We start from the raw sequence: 21,162 nt of genomic DNA on the forward strand, positions 1-21,162 counted from the left end.
CACACACACACACACAATTATGGCATCAGTATTATCTTATTCAGGCACAGATTAAAAGTACCATTAATGTCATTATGGCTAGCTAGTGTCCCACACAGAGAAAAATATGAACAGAGAAACACTTGATATAGTGGGCTGACATCATCCAACAGGGTGGATTTTTTTTTTTGTTGTTGTTCTTTTCAAGATCTAGAGTGGAGCATAATTAAGCTGTAAACTTTTGTTTAAAAGGCAGTTTTAGTACAACTGAGGCTTGTGCCTTTCTAGTAATCCTGGGCAGTTTGGGTGCTGACCGCGGGTAGTGAGGCTTTTGATCAAATTCATCCTGAAACCAAAAAAGTAGTTAACCAGTTTCCTTAGTCTTGACTATCCTCACCTTTTTAGTCTCAAAAGACTCCATTTAAATTTCATCGAGGGACAGTCAAAGGGCAACAGGACATCGTGCTTCTGAAAATATTCTGCACCGTGGCTGTTTGTGACACATTTACCTAGACAAACTTAGTAGAGAATCTGTACAGTGTGTTGGCTTAAAAAAAACACTACACACAAAAGCCACCACAAATTTAGAACATTCGAAATAACCGCCATTTGAAATGTGGTAACATTGACATGATTTAACTCCTGCAAATAGGGTGTGGGAGAGCAGCCAGGGAAGGTGACTCCGAGTATTTTTACAGTTCGTCTTTGGCCTGGCGCAGAACAAAACTGTGCAGGGTTTGTAGGTCTCTGGCTCCACTGTGTTCCTTGATCATCTCTCCTGCCCGGAAGAGCAGCAGCGTCGGGTAGCCCCGCACCTGAAAGATGGAGGAGAGCACAGATCTTCAGGTGCTGCTCATTTCCATACGAAGACATAAATCAGAGCTGCCTCAATGAAACCACCAAATTACCTTCCAGTTAGTTGTCAGACTTACTTATGACTTCAAGAATGAAGTTGCCCAACACAAGTCTGCTTCTTTAGCTAAGGATATGATGTTTTTATTAACACACCTAAAAGCAAGAGTTTTCTCCAAATTCTTTCCCAAGTTTGAAACAAAGAGGAATGACTTGTGTCTGCTCTTCTTGATAACTCTTTTCCAGAGGGTGACCCACCTCTCTGCCTTCATTGGTGAACATTTGAGAAGTTACCATCACACAAGTATTACCAATTCTAGGAGACCTTTTGAACTGGATTCCCAACCTTGTACATCCCTGGTCTCCACAAGGCCCAAGAGTTTCCAGCAAAGGCTGAAAAGACCCAAGATGGTGGCTTTCTGGTCTGTTAGCTCTTTGAAGTGTGTCTCCTTCCAGTCCCTATCCCACCCCACTCTCCAGCTGAAACATTTGCAGGGGTCTCCTGTTTAGTAATGTTCTAAAACAGAGCCCACAGCCATCTAAAAAAACAAGTCATTCCTATTGTCCTTTTGAAAACAGTTCAAGGACCAAAACTTGTCTCTTCATCACCAAATGGGTGCCTGTAGATTATTATTATTGTCTGACTGTAGTGAAAATAAGCAAAATACCAAGGAGGGTTGATGACCCCCAAAATACCCAATCTTATTTGACTTTAATATCCCACATTCTTAATCCATGTAGTAACAGGCTACAATTCCTAAACACACTAAGGTGTTAAAGGGGATTATGGCCCAGGGCTTAGGCCTTGGGTTGTTTTGTTTTAATTTTAAATAGAGATATGTACAAGGAGCCAGAGAGGCCAGCTTTTTATTTTGAGTGCAGTGGCAAAAAGCAGTCAGGGACTTTAGGGGGCAGAGGAGGGAGGCAAGACAATATAGAGCTAAGCACTCGTAACAGTGCTCTGCACACAGGAAGCACTCAATTAAAACCATTCATCGACGAGACTGGGAGGTGACAGGCTCTCAAGAGTTAATAGGCCAAAACATCACCATATGGGGTCATTTCAACTTTGACTGAAAACTCTGAGGGAATCTTTTCAGAGGTCTGGGCTGAACAAGTCGAGGAGTCCAGCTCAAAACAGCTGTGGGAGCATCTGTCTCCATCACCCCAGTGCAGAGAGCCCCTTGGCATCCCTGGGAACCCAGCTAGAGCCCTTTTGGAGGGTCAGTCTTCTTTCGATTCCACCAAAGGCCAGTAGGGATGGCGTTTTTAAATCCTTACTACAGATGGGGACGAGGAAGGGATCAAGCTAAAATGAGCCAAGCTTCAAACTTGGACCCCTATAGCGCACACTTACCGAGAATTTGCTGCAGATGGCATGTTGAGCGGTGCAGTCCACCTTGGCTATTTTGACATCTGCCAGCCCAGGGAATTGCTTTTTTGACAGGTCCTCCCAAGTAGGAGCTAACTTCTTACAGTGCCCGCACCTAGGAATGAGAGAGGGAAAAGCAATTGGCTTTGCCCAATCAACATTCACCCAAGCACTTGGTGCCCTTCCTAATCCTTCCCAGCAACAAATGCCCATCAGAAGAACAACTCTGGAAATTCTCACACAGGAACAAAGGCAAAAATGCCAAAAACATCAAACCTGTGGCTAGTTTGATGAGCTGTAAACTGATTTTTAAAGGTTTCTAAATCGAGGGCCACATCATTAATATGCCTCAGGCAAGAACGGGAAAAATGTATAAACTAAATATTTGGAAGGAAATTGCTTTAGTATCTGAAATTATTTTGGTTTGTTGAAGACGACATTCTGTTGCAACAATTTTAAGGCTAACTTTAAACAAATAATTTGAAAGTATACTGAGGCAACTCAGTGAAAGTTAAATAGATTGATTTTTAGGGTGATTTCCTTCTTCTTAATCAAGAGTTTGCTCCTTTGTACTCCACAGGCATCTGCAGGGAAGCTCCACCAATAATGGTGTGATTACTTTTCCCCTTATTGCAAAGCAGAGCCCTCTGGCATTCACTTGCTCTTCAACAGAAAGGCATGGGTTACGGGAAGAATGAGTCCCCATTCCCCAACAGCACTCTACACTCTAAGTTCTAGAGTGGGCAGGAAACATGCCTATCAACTCTGTTACATTGTACTCTCTCAAGTGCTTAGTATAGTGCTCTGCACAGAGTATGCACTCAATTAATACCATTGATTAATTGATTCCAGCCAAATCACATAGTGAAAACACATTATAGAAAGCTAGATAGTAAGTTACTGGTAGGCAGGGACTGTACTGCAGAAATGCTCTGGGCATGTTACTCCCCTCCTCAAAAACCTCCAGTGGCTACCAATCAACCTACACATCAGGCAAAAACTCCTCACCCTCGGCTTCAAGGCTCTCCATCACCTCGCCCCCCTCCTACCACACCTCCCTTCTCTCCTTCTACAGCCGAGCCTGCACCCTCCGCTCCTCTACCACTAATCTCCTCACTGTGCCTCGTTCTCGCCTGTCCCCCCGTCGACCCCCAGCCCACGTCATCCCCCTGGCCTGGAATGCCCTCCCTCCACACATCTGCCAAGCTAGCTCTCTTCCTCCCTTCAAAGCCCTACTGAGAGCTCATCTCTTCCAGGAGGCCTTCCCAGACTGAGCCCCCTCCTTCCTCTCCCCCTCCTCCCCCTCCGCACAGCACCTGTATATATGTTTGTACATATTTATTACTCTATTTTACTTGTACATACTTATTCTATTTATTTTATTTTGTTAATATGTTTTGTTCTCTGTCTCCCCCTTCTAGACTGTGAGCCCACTGTTGGGTAGGGACCGTCTCTATATGTTGCCAACTTGTACTTCCCAAGCGCTTAGTACAGTGCTCTGCACACAGTAAGTGCTCAATAAATACGATTGAATGAATACTAACTCTTTTTTGCTGTTTTCTGCTAAGCGCTTAGTACAGTACTCTGCACAGTGAGTAAATACCACTGACTGATTGATCAGGAGTCACTTTGTATTAAATGATAGTATTGATTACCCACCCAAGGATAATCCGCCCCACCAAATAAGTTTTCAATAGTGTATGGGTGATTTGACCCAGTTTTCTTATAAGTGACTGCATGCTGAATGAAATGTAGATAGGGGAGATTAGAAAACTGTACTGCTTCTGATCTGCCTTGCTGTGATTGTTGGTGACACATACTAATATGGAGCTGATGAAGTAAAATTCAGAAATAGAGCATACATTGGCTGAGGAAGAAAAAAGCTAATTTAAGCAGCAGAAAATGCTCTCTAATCCCGGAAAATCAAGTATTAAAAAGATTTTGTTCATCTAGAGTGGATGTAACAGTTTGGTAACGATACAAAAAATATCATGGCTCTAACCTGCTAGCAAATACTAGGGGAAATTCTTACCCCAAATAAATTACTGGCAAAACTTTCTCAACGCCTGCTAGAATTTAGTTGGAAAAGAACGTGACTTGAAAAAGGAAGTGATTTTTAAACCTCAAAAATTGATGCTGACAAGCATAGAATGTTGAAAATTTCACCTGCCCAGTTTCTGAAAATAAATAAATAAGCTCTAATGCATGTGATGTTGCTTACCATGGAGCATAAAACTTGACGAAAGTTATCCCATTTGCAACGGTTTGATCAAAGTCATTTTCGGTGAGAGACAGCACATTGACCTATCAAAAGAAATCACAAAATATTCAAACCCTGGGTTGAGGGAGATCACCTCTGACCTGTACATTACAGAAAAACTGAACAAGAACTCATATTCTGATATTATTGCTACACTGGCCCTACAGTCATAAAGACACACAGAGTTTCTATTTCACTTATCACAAGCTAATAGGCAGCGTGATTTAATGGGCTCATCAAACTGGGGTGTTGGCCAGGAGGTTGTACGTATGAATGACCGAATCCCTAAATGGTGGGGGATAAGGGGTGGTGGTCAGGGCATGAACCAAATTCCCTGCTAGATTGTAAACTCCTCGAAGCCAGGGATCATGTCTACCAACTTCATTATACTCTCCCAAATGCTTAGTACAGTGCACTGCACACAAGAAATGTGCTCAAGAAATTTCACTGATCGACTGAAATAGCAGGTCCAGTAGAAAGAGTTGGGCTTAAAGAGCATTCCGGGACAGGAAAGGGGCAGAGGTTGGTGGCTCTGTGAAGAAAAGAGCAGGGCCGTGGGCCGTGCCTCAGAAGAAGCAAAATACAAGCAAAAAGTTCACTGAAATCAGATCTAATCTGTATTCTGAGTTCACCAGTCTATGAGCATGAACAAATCCCAAAGCCATTGTGGACCTCAGAGAGTGTGCTCAGTAAGAAGCACCATGACTTTGGAGGGTTGGTGTAAGAGAAGTCCACAGCAGTTTTGCAGCTGGACTCAGAAAGCCTTCAAAAACATTGTTTTTTCAGGCACTCAAAACGTATCCATCTTTGCCAATCAATGGTATTTACTGAACAATTACTGTGTGCAGAGCACTGTACTAAGTACTTGGGAGAGTACAATACAACAAAGTTGGGTAGACACGTTCCCTGCCCACAATGAACTATTCTTGCTAGAGTCAGGACAGAAATCCATGGGCAGTGAGTATATTTTTATAAAGGTTCAGCAACAAGTGTTCAGTATGTCCTCTTCCAATTTATTAGAGTGATTTTATAGGCAAGGCCAAATTCCCTTAGCTGGGGCTTGTTGGTACTGATGCCCTTCAAAACAGATGGTTCCTGCCTACCACGAACAAGCCCAAGAAGTGGTGTAGGACTTGCACTCACGTTACCTTCTCACTTCCTAGTAAAGTATGTAAATATCTTAATCTAGCACAATATGGGAATGAAAAGTGGGGATTTGGTAATTTGGCATTCCCTGGTAATGCTGAGCCCAAGTTGTTCACAGAACACATCACCATCAATGATATTTATTGAGCGCTGAGTGCAGAGCACTGTACTAAGCGCTTGGGAAAGTAAAATACCACAGAGTTCCCATAGCTCACTCTTAAGTACTTCAGAAATCCTAGTGATCACAACCAGCCCTCCCGCACAAGATCACTTGAGCAGTTTCTGTAAGTTCAGGTTAGGGTAGGGGTAGAATTCATTATAAATGTTCTTGCATTAGAAAAATTTCTGACAGGCAGCCTAACCTGGCACCGCTCATATGTGGGCTATGACAGATTTATAACTGAGGAGTATAACTAAACGAAAAGGAAAATTTGGTGTTTGGCTTCCCAAATTAACCAGTGTGACCCATGGGTAAATATGGAGGCCATTCACCTGGATTTACACTGGACAGTCTGGTTTTCCACTGGTCTGTCCCCTGTCTGGTACTAATTACATCTGAGATTTTTAAGTAACCCAGCTCCCCTCCACCTTGGCTCCAACCACCGAATCCCATCAATCAATCAATAGTATTTATGGAGTGCTTCCTCTGTGCTGAGCACTATGCCAAGCACTTGGGAGAGTACAATAAAGGTGGTAGGTAAGATCCCTTTCCACAAGGAGCTTACAGTGAAGTGGGGGAAATGGACGCAAAAAGAAATTACAAGTAGGGCAAACAACTGGGTTTGAAGATATGACCCTGAGTGCTGCTATGGGAGGATGTGGGGTGACTACCTAAGGGTTTAGGGGGTTTGGACTCTCAGGTGGGGAGGTGAACAGTATGGTGGGAAATAGGATGGGGAGGTGAGTGATTAGTCAGGGAAGTTTCTTGGAAGAGGTATGATTTTTAGGAGGGCTTTGAAGATGGGGCTTATGGGAACCCTCGGCTTGGAAGCGACACCCATTTTTACGGGGACTGGGATGAGAAAAGAACTGCTCTGGAGCAAAGGAAGGGATAATAATAATAATTATGGTATTTATTAAGTGTCTACTATGTGCCAGGCACTGTACTAAGGACTGGGGTGGATACAAACAAATTGGATTGAATACAGTCCCTGTCCCACACGGGGCTCATGGTCTTAATCCCCATTTTACAGATGAGGTAACTGAGGCACAGAGAAGTTAAGTGACTACCCAAGGTCACACAGCAGACAAGTAAGGACTCAATACATACCACTGATTGCCTGAAATACCTATGTACTGGTATGGCTTTTTATAGATCAGTAATCTCTTCCAGTATTGAGAATCTGAACACAAACAGATGATTTTCTGGACAAGCGTGTAATTAGAGGACAAGTCTCCTAATAGAAATGAGAGTAAAACCACCAGAACTGTTTCTCCCCTTAACCTGAGACGTCAGCCTAAAGAAGAAAACTCAGTGCTCGATCAATCTCTGTGCTCTGATGCAACATAACCACTTTGCTTGAGATACCTGAACTCAAACATTCAACAAAAATAATGATCAGCCGCCATTGAATGTTTTTCTTGAAAGCGTTTTGGTTATTCTAAATGTGGGTTAAAGCTTCTTCATATACAAGAATGTAGGGCAGTCTGTTCTAACATCGATCCCATCTATTGACAATCCTGGAAATTAACTGGTCTAGAGACTGCCTCGAAAAGTAGTCTCTGTTTCTCCTGGGGAAGATTTACAGCATGGCGCTAAGAAAATACCACAAGGTTGTTAGTCTAGAAATAAGCAATATTTTCATGTTGGTGCTGGTAGGAGTAGCTTGTGGAAAAATATAAAGAGATTCTGAAGTAAACATCTACCAAGGTGGGACTACTATTAAAAAATACCATTTTAGGAAACACTCTGCATTAGTATATAATTATATACTATCAATATTTGCACCAGTTAGGGATAACCTATCATAACCATCATGACACATACACTCCTTCACTCTGTGGTGGCTGACAGGGCAGCAGTCTTATCTTAAAGAAAATTGGGCAATCTTACAATGCACCTACCTCATCCGAAGTGGGCTCAGCACCCTCTGGTGGGATTTCAGAAGGTTCGGGAGCCTCTGGGGCATCATCAGCATTTTGTAGTTGTGAGTCAATATATTCTTTTAGTGAGTCCAAATCCCGCTTTCCTTTGTATTGATCGACCTTAGTGTAAAACACAACATATTTCACAGAAAAATTTTATTTTCTAAAAATCCCTTCAAATTCATAGTTCAACTTTAAACTCCTCCATTCTCAGGGCAGTGTCTATTGTTACACATTCATCTTCATTGTTTCAATAATCCTGTGAATGGTAAGACTGAGTCTTAACATTTTTGACTGGTTACTAGAAACCCAGTTTTTTCTTGCCGGGGGTGGAGGGGAGGGAGGGGGTGTTAAACTATTACTAAAACCCCGTCATACTGCTTGGCATTTCATGAAAAATCAAAACATAATAAATCAAAATATTGTTGTGAACAGGGAATGTGTCTGTTATACTGTTATATTATACTCTCCCAAGCGCTTAGTATAGTGTTCTGTACACAGTAAGTGCTCAATAAACACAACTGGTTGACTGAAAAAAGATCCACTATCACAAGTAGCAATGGAAGACAACTATTGGAAAATTATCATTATTATCAGAAAATTATCACTACTTAAACCACACATCCCATGTGGGACAGGGACTCTGTCCAACCTGATTATCTTGTATCTACCTCAGCACTTAGTTTGGTGCTTGACACACAGTAAGCACTTAAAAAGTACCATTATTACTGTTATTATTATCAGTCTATATTGCGATCATATCATTGATTACACATGCCCTGACCTATGAATTTAATATTATTGTTTTATGATATGCCATGCATTCTACCTTCCAAATCTTTTGCCAATCTTTTAACTTCTTTTTACCATGCTATCTTTTGCATGCGTTGAAGTGACTTCTATAATGAAACCGAAAGGTCATTTTAAGATGTCCATTCATTCAATCGTATTTATTTATTGAGTGCTTACTGTGTGCAGAGCACTATATTTAGCACTTGGGAGGGTACAATATAACAATAAACAGACACAATCCCCCTCACGACAAACTTACAGTCTAGAAAAGAATCAAATTTTGACTCAAATTAGTTTAGGTATATTTAAGTCTCACCTTTTCGCCATTCTTAAACCAGAGAAGGGTGGGGTAGCCACGCACTTGGTTTCCAGAACAAAGTTCATAATGCTGTGTACAGTCAACCTATGAATAAAAATGATGAAATCCAAGCTTCCAGCATGTCACACCCATAAATTCCTCACTTTAAGACATTTGAAGAGATATGAGAAGCAGCATGGCCTAGGAGAAAGCGCACGGGCCTGGGAGTCAGAGGACCCGGGTTCTAATCCCAGCTCTGCCACATAATTGCTCTGTGACCTTGGAAAGTCACCTAACTTCTCAGTGCCTCAGCTGCCTCATCTGTACAATGGGGACTGAATACCTGTTCTTCCTCCTACTTGGACTATGAGCCCCATGTGGGACAGGGACTATTTCCCACTTGATTGACTCGAAACTACCCCCTGCACTTAGAAAAGTGCTTGACATGTAGTTGTTGTGCCTAGCAACAGGCCCAAAGCAAATATAACAAAGCAAACTTCTGCATTCACCAACTGAAGATACTGCTTGGTGAAGTTAAAGGGAGTTCAGTATAGTTCACGAAAAACTATGGAAAAGGGCTAGAAAAGGGTGAGAACAAATATTATCCATACCATCTCTACGTTCATCAAATAAGCATCAAATGACTTTGTCCCACTTTTGTAAAGAGGGAAGTCAGCAAACTTAAGACAAAACAGTTCTCCCTGAAGGGAGAATGAACTATCAAGTGACAATCAATCAATCAATCAATCGTATTTATTGAGCACTTACTATGTGCAGAGCACTGTACTAAGCGCTTGGGAAGTACAAATTGGCAACACATAGAGACAGTCCCTACCCAACAGTGGGCTCACAGTCTAAAAGGGGGAGACAGAGAACAGAACCAAACATACCAACAAAATAAAATAAATAGGACAGAAATGTACAAGTGAAATAAATAAATAAATAGAGTAATAAATATGTACAACCATATATACATATATACAGGTGCTGTGGGGAAGGGAAGGAGGTAAGATGGGGGGATGGAGAGGGGGACGAGGGGGAGAGGAAGGAAGGGGCTCAGTCTGGGAAGGCCTCCTGGAGGAGGTGAGCTCTCAGCAGGGCCTTGAAGGGAGGAAGAGAGCTAGCTTGGCGGAGGGGCAGAGGGAGGGCATTCCAGGCCCGGGGGATGACGTGGGCCGGGGGTCGATGGCGGGACAGGCGAGAACGAGGTACAGTGAGGAGATTAGCGGTGGAGGAGCGGAGGGTGCGGGCTGGGCAGTAGAAGGAGAGAAGGGAGGTGAGGTAGGAGGGGGCGAGGTGATGGACAGCCTTGAAGCCCAGGGTGAGGAGTTTCTGCCTGATGCGCAGATTGATTGGTAGCCACTGGAGATTTTTGAGGAGGGGAGTAATATGCCCAGAGCGTTTCTGGACAAAAATAATCCGGGCAGCAGCATGAAGTATGGATTGAAGTGGAGAGAGACACGAGGATGGGAGATCAGAGAGAAGGCTGGTGCAGTAGTCCAGACGGGATAGGATGAGAGCTTGAATGAGCAGGGTAGCGGTTTGGATGGAGAGGAAAGGGCGGATCTTGGCAATGTTGCGGAGCTGAGACCGGCAGGCTTTGGTGACGGCTTGGATGTGAGGGGTGAATGAGAGAGCGGAGTCGAGGATGACACCACAGAAAGTGACACACCACAGAAAGTATATAAATGTCTACGAATGAACAAAATGAATTCCATGCTGCTCTGGCTAAATACGTCATTTGAAGGAAGGAAGAAGATTTGTGTTTGATGGGGAGCTGGCACTTACCTTGCCAATCTTGACCATTTCAGAATGTTCCAAGATCGAAGCCAGCTGCTCCCAGGTTGGGGCCAGGGCCTTGCAGTGGCCACACCAAGGGGCAAAGAACTTGATAAAGTGGTTTCCTGTTGGGGGAAAAAAAATGCCAAGGAGAAAATGTCCAGTTCACATTGATACATTCTGTGACTCTAGGTTTAGTTTAAGGTAGTTCTGGAAAAAAACGAGACGCACAACATTCCTATTTTATTTGAACAGATATCACAGTTCAACGATTTAAAAAGACAAGGTGTCGTCTAGGTCTGTCTGAGCTTAGAGACGCCGGGCTTGAAAGGTTCTGGACAAAAGCACTCCAAGTTTAAAATATAATTCTCAGGCCTTGTAATTATGGATTTTCAGTCCTAGTATACTATTTTGGAGGGCAAGTGGAATATTTTGCTTTTACAGACTTATAAAAAATCTGTCCACAAGACCAACTGTGTTTGAATGGTTTAGGTTAGCAAATAAAAATAAATTATAAAATGACTGTATCTGTTAAGTGCTATGTGCCAGGCACTCTACTAAGTGCTGGGGTAGGTATAAGCAAATTGAGTAAATGCTGTGGCTCAGGTAAAATAGTATATAGAGGAAAACAGGAGGGGTGAGAAACAGAAAAGAATACCAACACTAAAGCACTGCATAACTTTAGGAATATTTAGAAAGTCCATTAACTAGTAACCCTTCACTAGTCATGACCACAGGGCTTCAGCTTCTTGGAAGGAGTTGCAAGGAGATCTTGTTTAAATTTTACTTTGATCCTGCTAATTATCTTTCCCTGCCAAACACCCTCATTCACTGGAAGCAGTACATATTGCATTTCTCCTGCCTTCAAGAGGCCATCTTAGAGAGGAGGATGATGGGGAAGAAAAATCATTAAATATTTTGGAGGAGAAAGACAAGAAAGGGGTGCACATAAAAAAACGATTATTAAAATGAACAAGATTGGGTACATAAGATGGAGTTTCAAAATATATTTCCTAGTTCCCCTGGACCCCAAAAGTCATACTGGGTAATTAGTTGAAAATCAGTACAACATGATAAACAAATCAGGGATTCACTTTATGTTAAATTAAATGGAAACTGCAGACAATAGAAACACATGTCAAGATCCTAAAGATCTTGATGTTCCGTGGACAGAGTACTGATACGCTTTTCTGAGTGAACACTATCTGTGAAAAAAACAGAACACTAATTTAACCATGTGCCAGCCCTCTTGCCTAGAGATTTATTAGAATATCCAGATTGACTGAGTTTGATTTGCACGTCTCCCTAGCCTTCTGATGGAGAGGCAAACAGTAAAATGTCTTAAAGGTAATTTCACAAGATGATGTTTCACTCCTTCTGTAGTGATGAACTCAAAAGTACTTCATTTGACTTCAAATAGACTTTAGGCTCCTTGTGGACAGGGAACATGTCCCCCAGTTCTGTTAACCTCTACTCTCCCAAGTGCCTAGTACACTGCACACAGTGAGCATTCAATGAATGCAACTGATTGATTGATTCAAATCAAAAAGCATTTGTTTCTACCTAAATGCAGTTGACGTTCTAGTAAACTCTTATCCCCAGATGGATTATCCAGGGTCTCACTGCTGCCGGGTGGCACAAACACTAACACATTAGTTCCTTCACGGCTTAATAGCAAAAAAAAGTGGGGAAGGCAATAGGAGCAAGTGACTTATATAAATGGTATTTTTAAAGTGCTTACTATGTGCCAGGCACTGTACTAAGAGTTGGGGTAGAGGTGAGCTAATTGGGTTGGACAAAGTCCATGTCCCACTTGGGGCTAAGAGTCTTAATCCTCGTTTTGTTGATATAACTGAGGCACAGAGATGTTAGATGACTTGCCCAAAGTCATACAGCAGACAAGTGGAGGAGTAATGATTAAAACTCAGATCCTCTGGGACCCAGTCTGCTGCTGCTCACTTAGTTCCTAGTTCCCCTCTTGAGCTTTGTTTTAACAGAGGGCAAGACAGTAAGACAGGGCAGAGAAACTAAAGCATCTACACTGGCAAGACTCTTCGTTGTGAATCCTTTTATTCATCACATTGTATTGTACTTTCCCAAGCGCTTAGTACAGTGCTCTGCACACAGTAAGCACTCAATATGATTTAATGAATGAATCACGTCTCTCTCCACCACACTCAAGACCATGTAAATCTCTGAGTACAGAAACCAGACAAAAGAAGGACCTGTGTCTTCATATTCCACAGAGCATCTATCACACTTTGGATACTTTACTAAATGCTAAATCACAGAACTATGACGTACCAGTTGTAGTGTGCAATTTGAAATTGGCTGCTGAAAGCTCATACAGTCCCTGTTTAGGTTCAGGGGCTTTGGAAGGTTCCACTGGAGGTTCTGAAGTCTATTAAGGAGAAAGGAAGGACATAATCACACATTTGTTGGGACAGCTAAAACACTGTTGTATGAAATCCATGTAGAACCCCTAATCCATAAATCAGTGGTATTTATTGAGCACCGACTGTGTATAGAGCACCATAAACTCTAAAGTTTAGACCACCATCTAGACACAAGACTGAAAGCCGGCTGTGGACAGGGAACATGTCTACCAACTCTGTTGCACTGCATTTTCCCAAGCGCTCTGCAAAGAGTAAGTGCTCAATACCATTGATTGACTTAGGGCAGGGATCGTGCCTACTAACTTGACTGTACTCTCCCGAGTGCTTAGTGCAGTACTCTGCAATCAATCAGTGGTATTTATTGCGTGCTTATTGTGTGCAGAGCACTATCCTAAGTACTTACACAGAAAACAATAAATACCACTTATTGATAAACTTAGTGATTGTCCAGAATTAGTTCAAATCAGAAAGATAAAACCACAATCACACCACCCAGCAGGTACCCTGACTAATTTGCCAGTCATTCAGAGAAGCAGTTTCTATCAAAGAGGGTCAAGACATACCACTGATCAACTGAAAATAATACTATATTAAAATATTTAAAACTCATGCTCTTCTGCAATTGCACTTCCACCAGGAAGCCTTTCCTTGTTTCTAACCTTTCATCGTCTTTAGTAAGCACTTACTATGTGCCAGGCACTATTCTATGTGCCGATTAACTTGCCTTCTCCTCCAGCTGGCATTTTAGTACTTAGCATAAACCACACTTTTTTGGGGTATTTGTTACGCGCAGTGTGCCAGGCACTATGTTAAGCACTGGGGTAGACACAAGCTCATCAGATTGGACACAGTCCCTGACCCAAATAGGGCTCACAGTCTTAATCCTCATTTTACAGATGAGGTAACTGAGGCACAGAAAAGTGACTTGCCCAAGGTCACACAGAAAACAAGTGACTCCCACGCCTGTGGTCTATCCACTAGGCCACACTAATGCTCTTCCTGCAACTGCATTTCCTCCAGGAAGCCTTCCCTGATTAACTTGTCCTCTCCTCCAGTTAGCACCCTAGCACTTAGCATAAACCACACACTTAGAGCCTCACCACCCTTTATAGCACTTTGGAAGGCACTCTTCTAGTACTTAAACACTCACTTAAATATCCACTTTCCTTGTTCGTCCTCTCTGTAAATTACTGTAGTATCACCTGCTAGACTGTACGTTCCTCTAGGGCACTGAACGTACTTACTAGCTCTACTGTACTCTCATAAGTATTTAATACTGCGCTCTGCCTACAGAAGACTGAAATACATCACTCCTGATTTGACTGGCTGCCGAAGAGGCAGAGAAGTTAACACTTTTAAACTAAGGTGAATTTGAAGATAATTTGTACTACACCTTCTCTTAAATAGAGCATTTTTATCTAAACCCGAAATTCATGTAACACCTGAAGACAAAAAAAAAAGTTTACTGATTTGATGTTCATTGTTCAAATAATCCTCTCATTTCTTTCCTCCTGGGGGCATCAACAAAGAAGAATCTGTTTAGTGAAGTGAGACTAATTTCTGAATTCTCAAGGCCGTACAATTCAAAAGAGTGACTTGGCAGCACTCCTCTCTTACTTTCGATAGGGCTATTTTAAGCGTTTGAGAATGTTTCATTCCCTTTTTCTGCAGGGTTTCACGGGGGTTTATTTGTACAAAAAGCATTTTACCCAAAGTTCAAGTATACATGAAAGTCGCACCTGGCAAATGCTCCCTACAGCCATCAGAACGAACAAAAGACCAGCTTGCACAGCGTTAACGGTGGGGTGGAGAAAAATAGTTGAAATGAAAGAGTTTTAAGGGAGAAAGCATTGTAATCACTGCAGAGAGCTGGAGTTGAGGAGTCCAGGACACCAAGTTCTTCACCGTAGTTTCCTAAGTGGCCTACTGTGTGAACTTCAGCAAATCACTTAACCTCTCACCTCAATATATCTCCCCTTACCTCATAAGAATGAGATATGGAAAAACCCAAATCAGAGATGTGAAAGCAGATTACAAATGTAAGGGAGGGTTATTAGTAATGAGAAAATAAAAGTGCAAGACCTTGAACTCCCCAAATTGCTTTCACAAAATGATCTCATTTTAATGTACTGGAATTATTATTAATAATAATGGTTAGAACAATGCTTGATACATAGCAAGCACTTATTAAAGGCCATTCTTATTAATAGTGTTGCTCATTAGTCTTGGATCCCCCCTGTTCTCCAGGATACATCACAGGCAGAAATATTTATTACTTAAATCTGTAGCACAGCACTACAAGATACCAAATAAGATTCAGATCTAGAGTTGTCTGGGACAGCAACACATTCAAACAAAAATTACTGCCCCTAAACGAAAGATGTAATCTTTTCAAAATGCCTACCTCTGATGCTGATGGTCGTTTTACTATCTACTCCATGTTATTAAAAGGACAAAACATTTACAACAATGTAATAGAGGCAGCACTTTCATTAGCATTCTAATGATCAAGTCTCAGTCAGCTCATCGGTATGAAATGTCATATCACTCCCAGCAAAACTCTCTTTCTCTTAGAGAGCAAAAGATAATTTTTTTGAGCAAAGGGCATTAGCCTGATGAGAGAGGAAGGAAAGATTTCCAATCCACTTACACTTGGTTCCTCACTTAGAGTCTGCAACATCCAGCTTTCCAGTGTCTGGAAATCCCTGGATCCCTGATACTTCACAGCTTCTTGGCCAGGTCTAAACAACTTTAAACTGAAAAATTAAAAAAATATATATATAAGTTAAAGCAAAACTTCTTTTCTCCTATTCTTCAAATAGCTACAAAGCTTGGAGTGCTCTTCATCTAGGAAGAAATGGGTCATCAGAATCATGAATAAACACAGCAAACAATTCGGAATACATTTTTCAAGGTATGAAAAGCCAACTCAAAAGAAAATTATAAGGAAACAAACAAGACCACTCTCTGCTTAATGTAAGTTGTAGATAATAAAAATAATAATAATAATAATAATGATAGCATTTATTAAGCACTTACTATGTGCAAAAGCACTGTTCTAAGTGCTAGGGAAGTTACAAGGTGATCAGGTTGTCCCACAGGGGGCTGGCTCACAGTCTTCACCCCCATTTTACAGATGAGGTAACTGAGGCCCAGAGAAGTGAAGTGACTTGCCCAAAGTCACACAGCTGACAAGTGGTGGAGCCAGAATTTGAACCCATGACCTCTGACTCCAAAGCCTGGGCTCTTTCCACTGAGGCATGCTGCTTCTCCAATAAAATTCAGGTGGGCAGACTGCAAAATGAAGTGGTCACTAGATGATTAGGCTCAATCTAATGTACCAATTCTCAATTTGCAAAATGCATCAGAAAAACTGTTTTTCAGAATTTGTGAAAAAACCTTTTTCCTTTATTTCAAAAAATGATGCAAAATACAACCACCTAGTCACAAGCCATCTCATTACTAGCAAAATTTATTATCATCGTTATATTTACGATATATTATGAGCAGCAGCACATGTCCTGCTGGCAGTGGGATAGAGTCTTCCTGTCCTAACCACTGGTGTTTGAGTCAGGCTCATCCTGAATGACAAGGGACCCAAAATGGCACCCTTTCTGTATTTTCATGGGCACAGTGTGTGAGAGATTTTCTCTAGGAGACACACACAAGCATGACTACCGTTTCACTGGTGTCAACATGACCTTCGAATTGAAGGACAACTCTACTCTATCTTCCATTTTTTCCCAAGCCCTCTCTGATCACAGTCCCCGGCCCACAGTCCCACTTTGTCAGCTGGGAGGAAATGCGAACGGTTCTCCAGGTGAAGCCCCCGATCCCCAGAAGCTACTGCCCCCTCTTTCCCTACCAGAATAGGAATTAGGGTCTGGTTAGAACATTTGTTTGGGTCCGATTACATAGTAACGCATGTTGCACTTCATGCTGTCTCCATGTTTACGATGCTCTTGCTCGAAACAAGGTTTACTGAATGGTGAGGTCATTTAGTAGCCTGGCCTAATAGAGCATAGGCCTGGGAGTCAGAGGGCCTGGGTTCTAATTTCAGCTCCACCAGCTGCCTGCTATGTGACCTTGGGCAAGTCACTTAACTTCTCTATGCCTCAGTTCCCTCATCTGCAAAATGGGGATTCGATACCTGTTCTCCCCCCTACTGAGACTGTGAGTCCCATGTGGGACCTGATTATCTTGTATCTACCTCAGCACTTAGTACGGTGTTGGCACACAGTACTTGTGTTTAAATAACACAGTCATTATTAATGTCACCGGATGCAGGATCGCTCAGCTATCATCCACATTTAGGGTGGTCCAGAGGTAAAAGGGAAGGCCTGAAAGTCTAGAAGCCCACATTACATTCCACCTCAAGTACTACCCTGCTGTGTGTCCTTGGCATATCATTTAACTTCTGTGTTCCTGTTTCCTTATCCATAAAACGAGGATGATGCTATCTCTTTCTCCCTACCTCACAGGGATGCTGTGAAGATAAAAATGAAATAAATCCAAAAACACTTTGGAAAAATAAAAGTGCTACGCAAATGCAAATTATTATCATATAATTAATGCACATTGGTTACCTGGAACCAATTTTAAAAAGTACCAATGCCCTATGTTGTCTGAAAGACATTTTTTCTCTTCTGCTTTCACTGGACAAACCAAAGCACTTAAAACAGAGACAATCTAATATAGCTTTACCCTGGCCATAATGCGTACACTTAGATTTGGCATTTACAAAACAAAATTTAAAAAAAGATGGCTTGAAAAATTCCTTTACATGGTTGGCAAAGGGCTGTGGAAAAACCTGCAAAATAATAAACATGCAGTCTTCTGTACTTACGTGGGATAGCCTCTAACCCCCTGTGCAGAACACACTTCAGTATCTGTAGTGCAATCCACTTTAGCCACATAGACCTTGGCATTTTCCAGCTTGTTGTATTTGTCCCCTAGTTCATTCCATGTTGGCTGCAATCGCTGGCAATGCCCACACCTAGAAGATGACGAAAGCACAAACTACTAAGCTATCAATCAACTGTATTTATTTTTTCAATCAATCGTATTTATGGAGCGCTTACTGTATGCAAAGCACTGCACTAAGTGCTTGGAAGAGTACAATGTAACAGAGTTGGTAGACATGTTCCCTGCCCACAACAAGGTTACAGACTAGAGGGAAGCAAGGGTTGTCCAGAGTGGGATTCGAACTCATGACTCCAGAGGAAACTGAGCCCCGAACTCAGAGGCTCAGACCGCTCGACCACCCTGTCTGCAGGGACCCCTGTTTATCAAAATACACTTACAGTCGCTCATAACTACAGCCCAATAAATTATCAAGTAAGAATTATGGAAAAGGCCACGTCAGGACATGTCAGAGGTGAACATGCTCTTGGGATTGTGCTTTAAGAAACGAAGACTGCAGAACTGGTTCAGAAGGAGAGTCCTTCTAGACTGTGCGCCCGTTGTTGGGTAGGGACCATCTCTATATGTTGCCGACTTGTACTTTCCAAGCGCTTAGTACAGTGCTCTGCACACAGTAAGCACTCAATAAATATGATTGAATGAATGAATGAGAAGCAGCACAGCTTACAGGAAAGAGCACGGGCTTGGGAGTTGGAGGTCATGGGTTCTAATCCCAGCACTGCCACTTGTCAGCTTGTGTGACTTTGGGCAAAGTCACGTAACTTCTCTATGCCTCAGTTCCCTCATCTGAAAAATGGGGATTAAGACTGCGAACCCCATGTAGGGTAACCTGATTACCTTGTACCTGCCCCAGTGCTTAGAACAGTGCTTGCCACATGGTAAGTGCTTAACAAATACCATCATTATTTATTATTATTATTATTATCATTATTGGAAGGTGGGTGTGGAGCTATGGAAAGGGCAAGGAGAGAAGCGACAGAGGAATCATCACACTTGATGAGGAATAATTCTCATTTTCTTATTTATAAACTTTTGAAAACCAAGATTAACTTTTAATCTCACCACCTGTGATTTTCAACAAGCTCCTACTCACCTTGAACCACTGATTCCTTCACTGGGAAGCACCTACTACTGCAAACTAGCCACAGAAATAAGTTGCACAGAATTGTCTTCATTTCACCGGGCAGCCTAAAACCTACTTGAGGGGGATTATGGTTTGGAATAATAATAATAATGTTGGTATTTGTTAAGCGCTTACTATGTGCCAAGCACTGTTCTAAGCGCTGGGGGGCGATGCAAGATAATCAAGGTTGTCCAACGTGGGGCTCACAGTCTTCATCCCCATTTTACAGATGAGGTCACTGAGGCCCAGAGAAGTGAAGTGACTTGCCCAAAGTCACACAGACAAGTGGCAGAGCCGGAATTAGAACCCACGACCTCTGACTCCCAAGGCCGGGCTCTTTCCACCGAGCCACGCTGCTTCAGATGGAAGGCATCTGGTATGGCTGTGCCAGTTCCATAGGGGTCCATCAATCAATACTATTTATTGAGCACCTAGTCTGTGCAGACCGTGACCCCGGGGTGATTGCACTTTGAGCACTAAGCTATTATCTCACCTTCTCCCCACACCCTACTGATAAGATCTGAGAGCCTCTGATAATCACAATTGTCACAATCATCAGGTTGAACTGTAACAGCAATTTAGACACCTTCGCTGGGCTACTGAGGGGCAGGAGAGGACAGGATGAATGAAAACAACGGTCCAGGGGAACCTACACTAGTAAGGCAATTCCCAGGTTTATCTCACTAGGAGATCCGCTGGGACGTCTCAGGGTGTTGGGTCGCGGGGAAGAGGTGCCCTGTTTTTCTCTGAATGGAAGTTGCAAAGAAACATAGTGAATCTGTTAGAAGACTCTGTAATAGACTATTATAAACATACACTTCCTCCCTCCCTCTTGTCCATCCCCCCCCCCCCCAACACACCCACCCAGAATTAACTGTTCTATTTGCTAACAGTCCAATAAAATGCTGGGGTCCGGTCTGACCCAGTAAAGGTGGGGTGAATGCATGTTGCTTTTCATGGGTTCGCTCACCATCCTTTGTTCAGGTTTGGGGAGGGAAGGCCGGGGGCGGGGGGGGAGAGAAGAGGGAAAGAGATTGGCGGGGGAGGGAAGGGGAAGGAGAAAGGAGATGGGGAGAGGAGGTACAGATGAGGTTGGGGAGGAAGGGGAGCCAGGGGAGGAGGGTGGACAGGGCCAAGCTACTGGGTGGGTGGGCCGCTCTACAATCCGGGGAGCCCCCCCGCCCCCTGTGCCCTCCGTCCTCCCGCCCCCCCCCCCCCCCCCAGTCTTCTTTCTCCTTCCCCGCTGCCCCCCTGCCCTGCCCTTTCCGTCCTTCCGCGCGGCTCCTCCTGCCACGTCACCGCGGAGGCCCGGACAGGGGAGCCCGGAGTCCGGGGATCCCCGCGCCCCCTTCCCTCCCCGCCCCGCCGGCCCCGGGGGGGGGGGGGGGGCTGCCCGTGAGGGGGAGGGGGGTCGGGGGCCGGGGGCTGCCCGGGGGCGGCGGTGGGAGGGCGTTACCAGGGCGCGAAGAACATGACGAAGTGCGCGGCGCTCTGGATGCCGTGGCTGAACATTTCGGCCGTGTACAAGTGCTGGGCGTGCGGGGCCTCCTCGGCCATCGCCTCGGCCTCCTCGGCCTCCGCCCGGGCCCCGCAGGACCAGCCGGACCAGCCCAGGAGCAGCAGCAGCAGTCGCAGCCGCAGCCCGGCCCGCCCGCCCCAACCCGACCCAAACATGCTTCGGCCGCCGCTCCACCGACGGGCAGGGGGACCGAGGGAGGAGGAGGAGGACGGGAGGCCCGCACGGAGGGGGAGGTCCGGCCGGAGGGGGAGGAGGAGGAGGAAGAGAAGGAAAAGGAAAAGGAGCAGGAGGAGGAGGCCCGCCCGGAGGGGGCGGAGGAGGCCCGCACGGGGTGGGGCGGGGGGGGAGAGGAGGAGGGGGACAGGAGGCCCTGCCGGAGGGGGAGGCCCGCACGGAGGAGGAGGAGGAGGCCCGCCCGGAGGAGGAGGCGGCCCGGCCGGAGGGGGAGGTCCGCCCGGAGGAGGAGGAGGCCCTATCCGGGCTGCCGCCGCGGCTGGGGGCGCCCCGGCGGCTCCTCCCCCCGGCCCGTGTCCGTCCGCTCCGCCCCGAAACACGCACACTCCCGGGGAGCCCCCCCCCCCCCTTTTACTGTTGTTATGAATAACGACAATAACAATAATAATGATAGCGGTCATTGG

At 44.1% G+C, this 21,162-nt stretch overlaps 1 protein-coding gene across 1 annotated transcript; it reads right to left on the minus strand.

Annotated features, from left to right (window-relative positions):
* Positions 1–337: 337 nt before the first annotated feature.
* On the minus strand, positions 338–20,765 carry TXNDC5 (thioredoxin domain containing 5). The gene is made up of 10 exons (XM_038771576.1): positions 20,462–20,765; positions 17,806–17,955; positions 15,610–15,715; positions 12,868–12,964; positions 10,573–10,688; positions 8,803–8,889; positions 7,674–7,814; positions 4,425–4,507; positions 2,189–2,318; positions 338–794 (listed from the first exon to the last, which is right to left on the minus strand). Exons 1-10 carry the CDS (start codon positions 20,677–20,679, stop codon positions 672–674), a joined length of 1,251 nt encoding a protein of 416 aa, XP_038627504.1. The 5' UTR covers positions 20,680–20,765; the 3' UTR covers positions 338–671.
* Between the last annotated feature and the right edge of the window lie 397 nt (positions 20,766–21,162).

This window comes from Tachyglossus aculeatus, chromosome X2 (genome assembly GCF_015852505.1).
Source record: "Tachyglossus aculeatus isolate mTacAcu1 chromosome X2, mTacAcu1.pri, whole genome shotgun sequence".
NCBI classification, from domain to species: domain Eukaryota; kingdom Metazoa; phylum Chordata; class Mammalia; order Monotremata; family Tachyglossidae; genus Tachyglossus; species Tachyglossus aculeatus.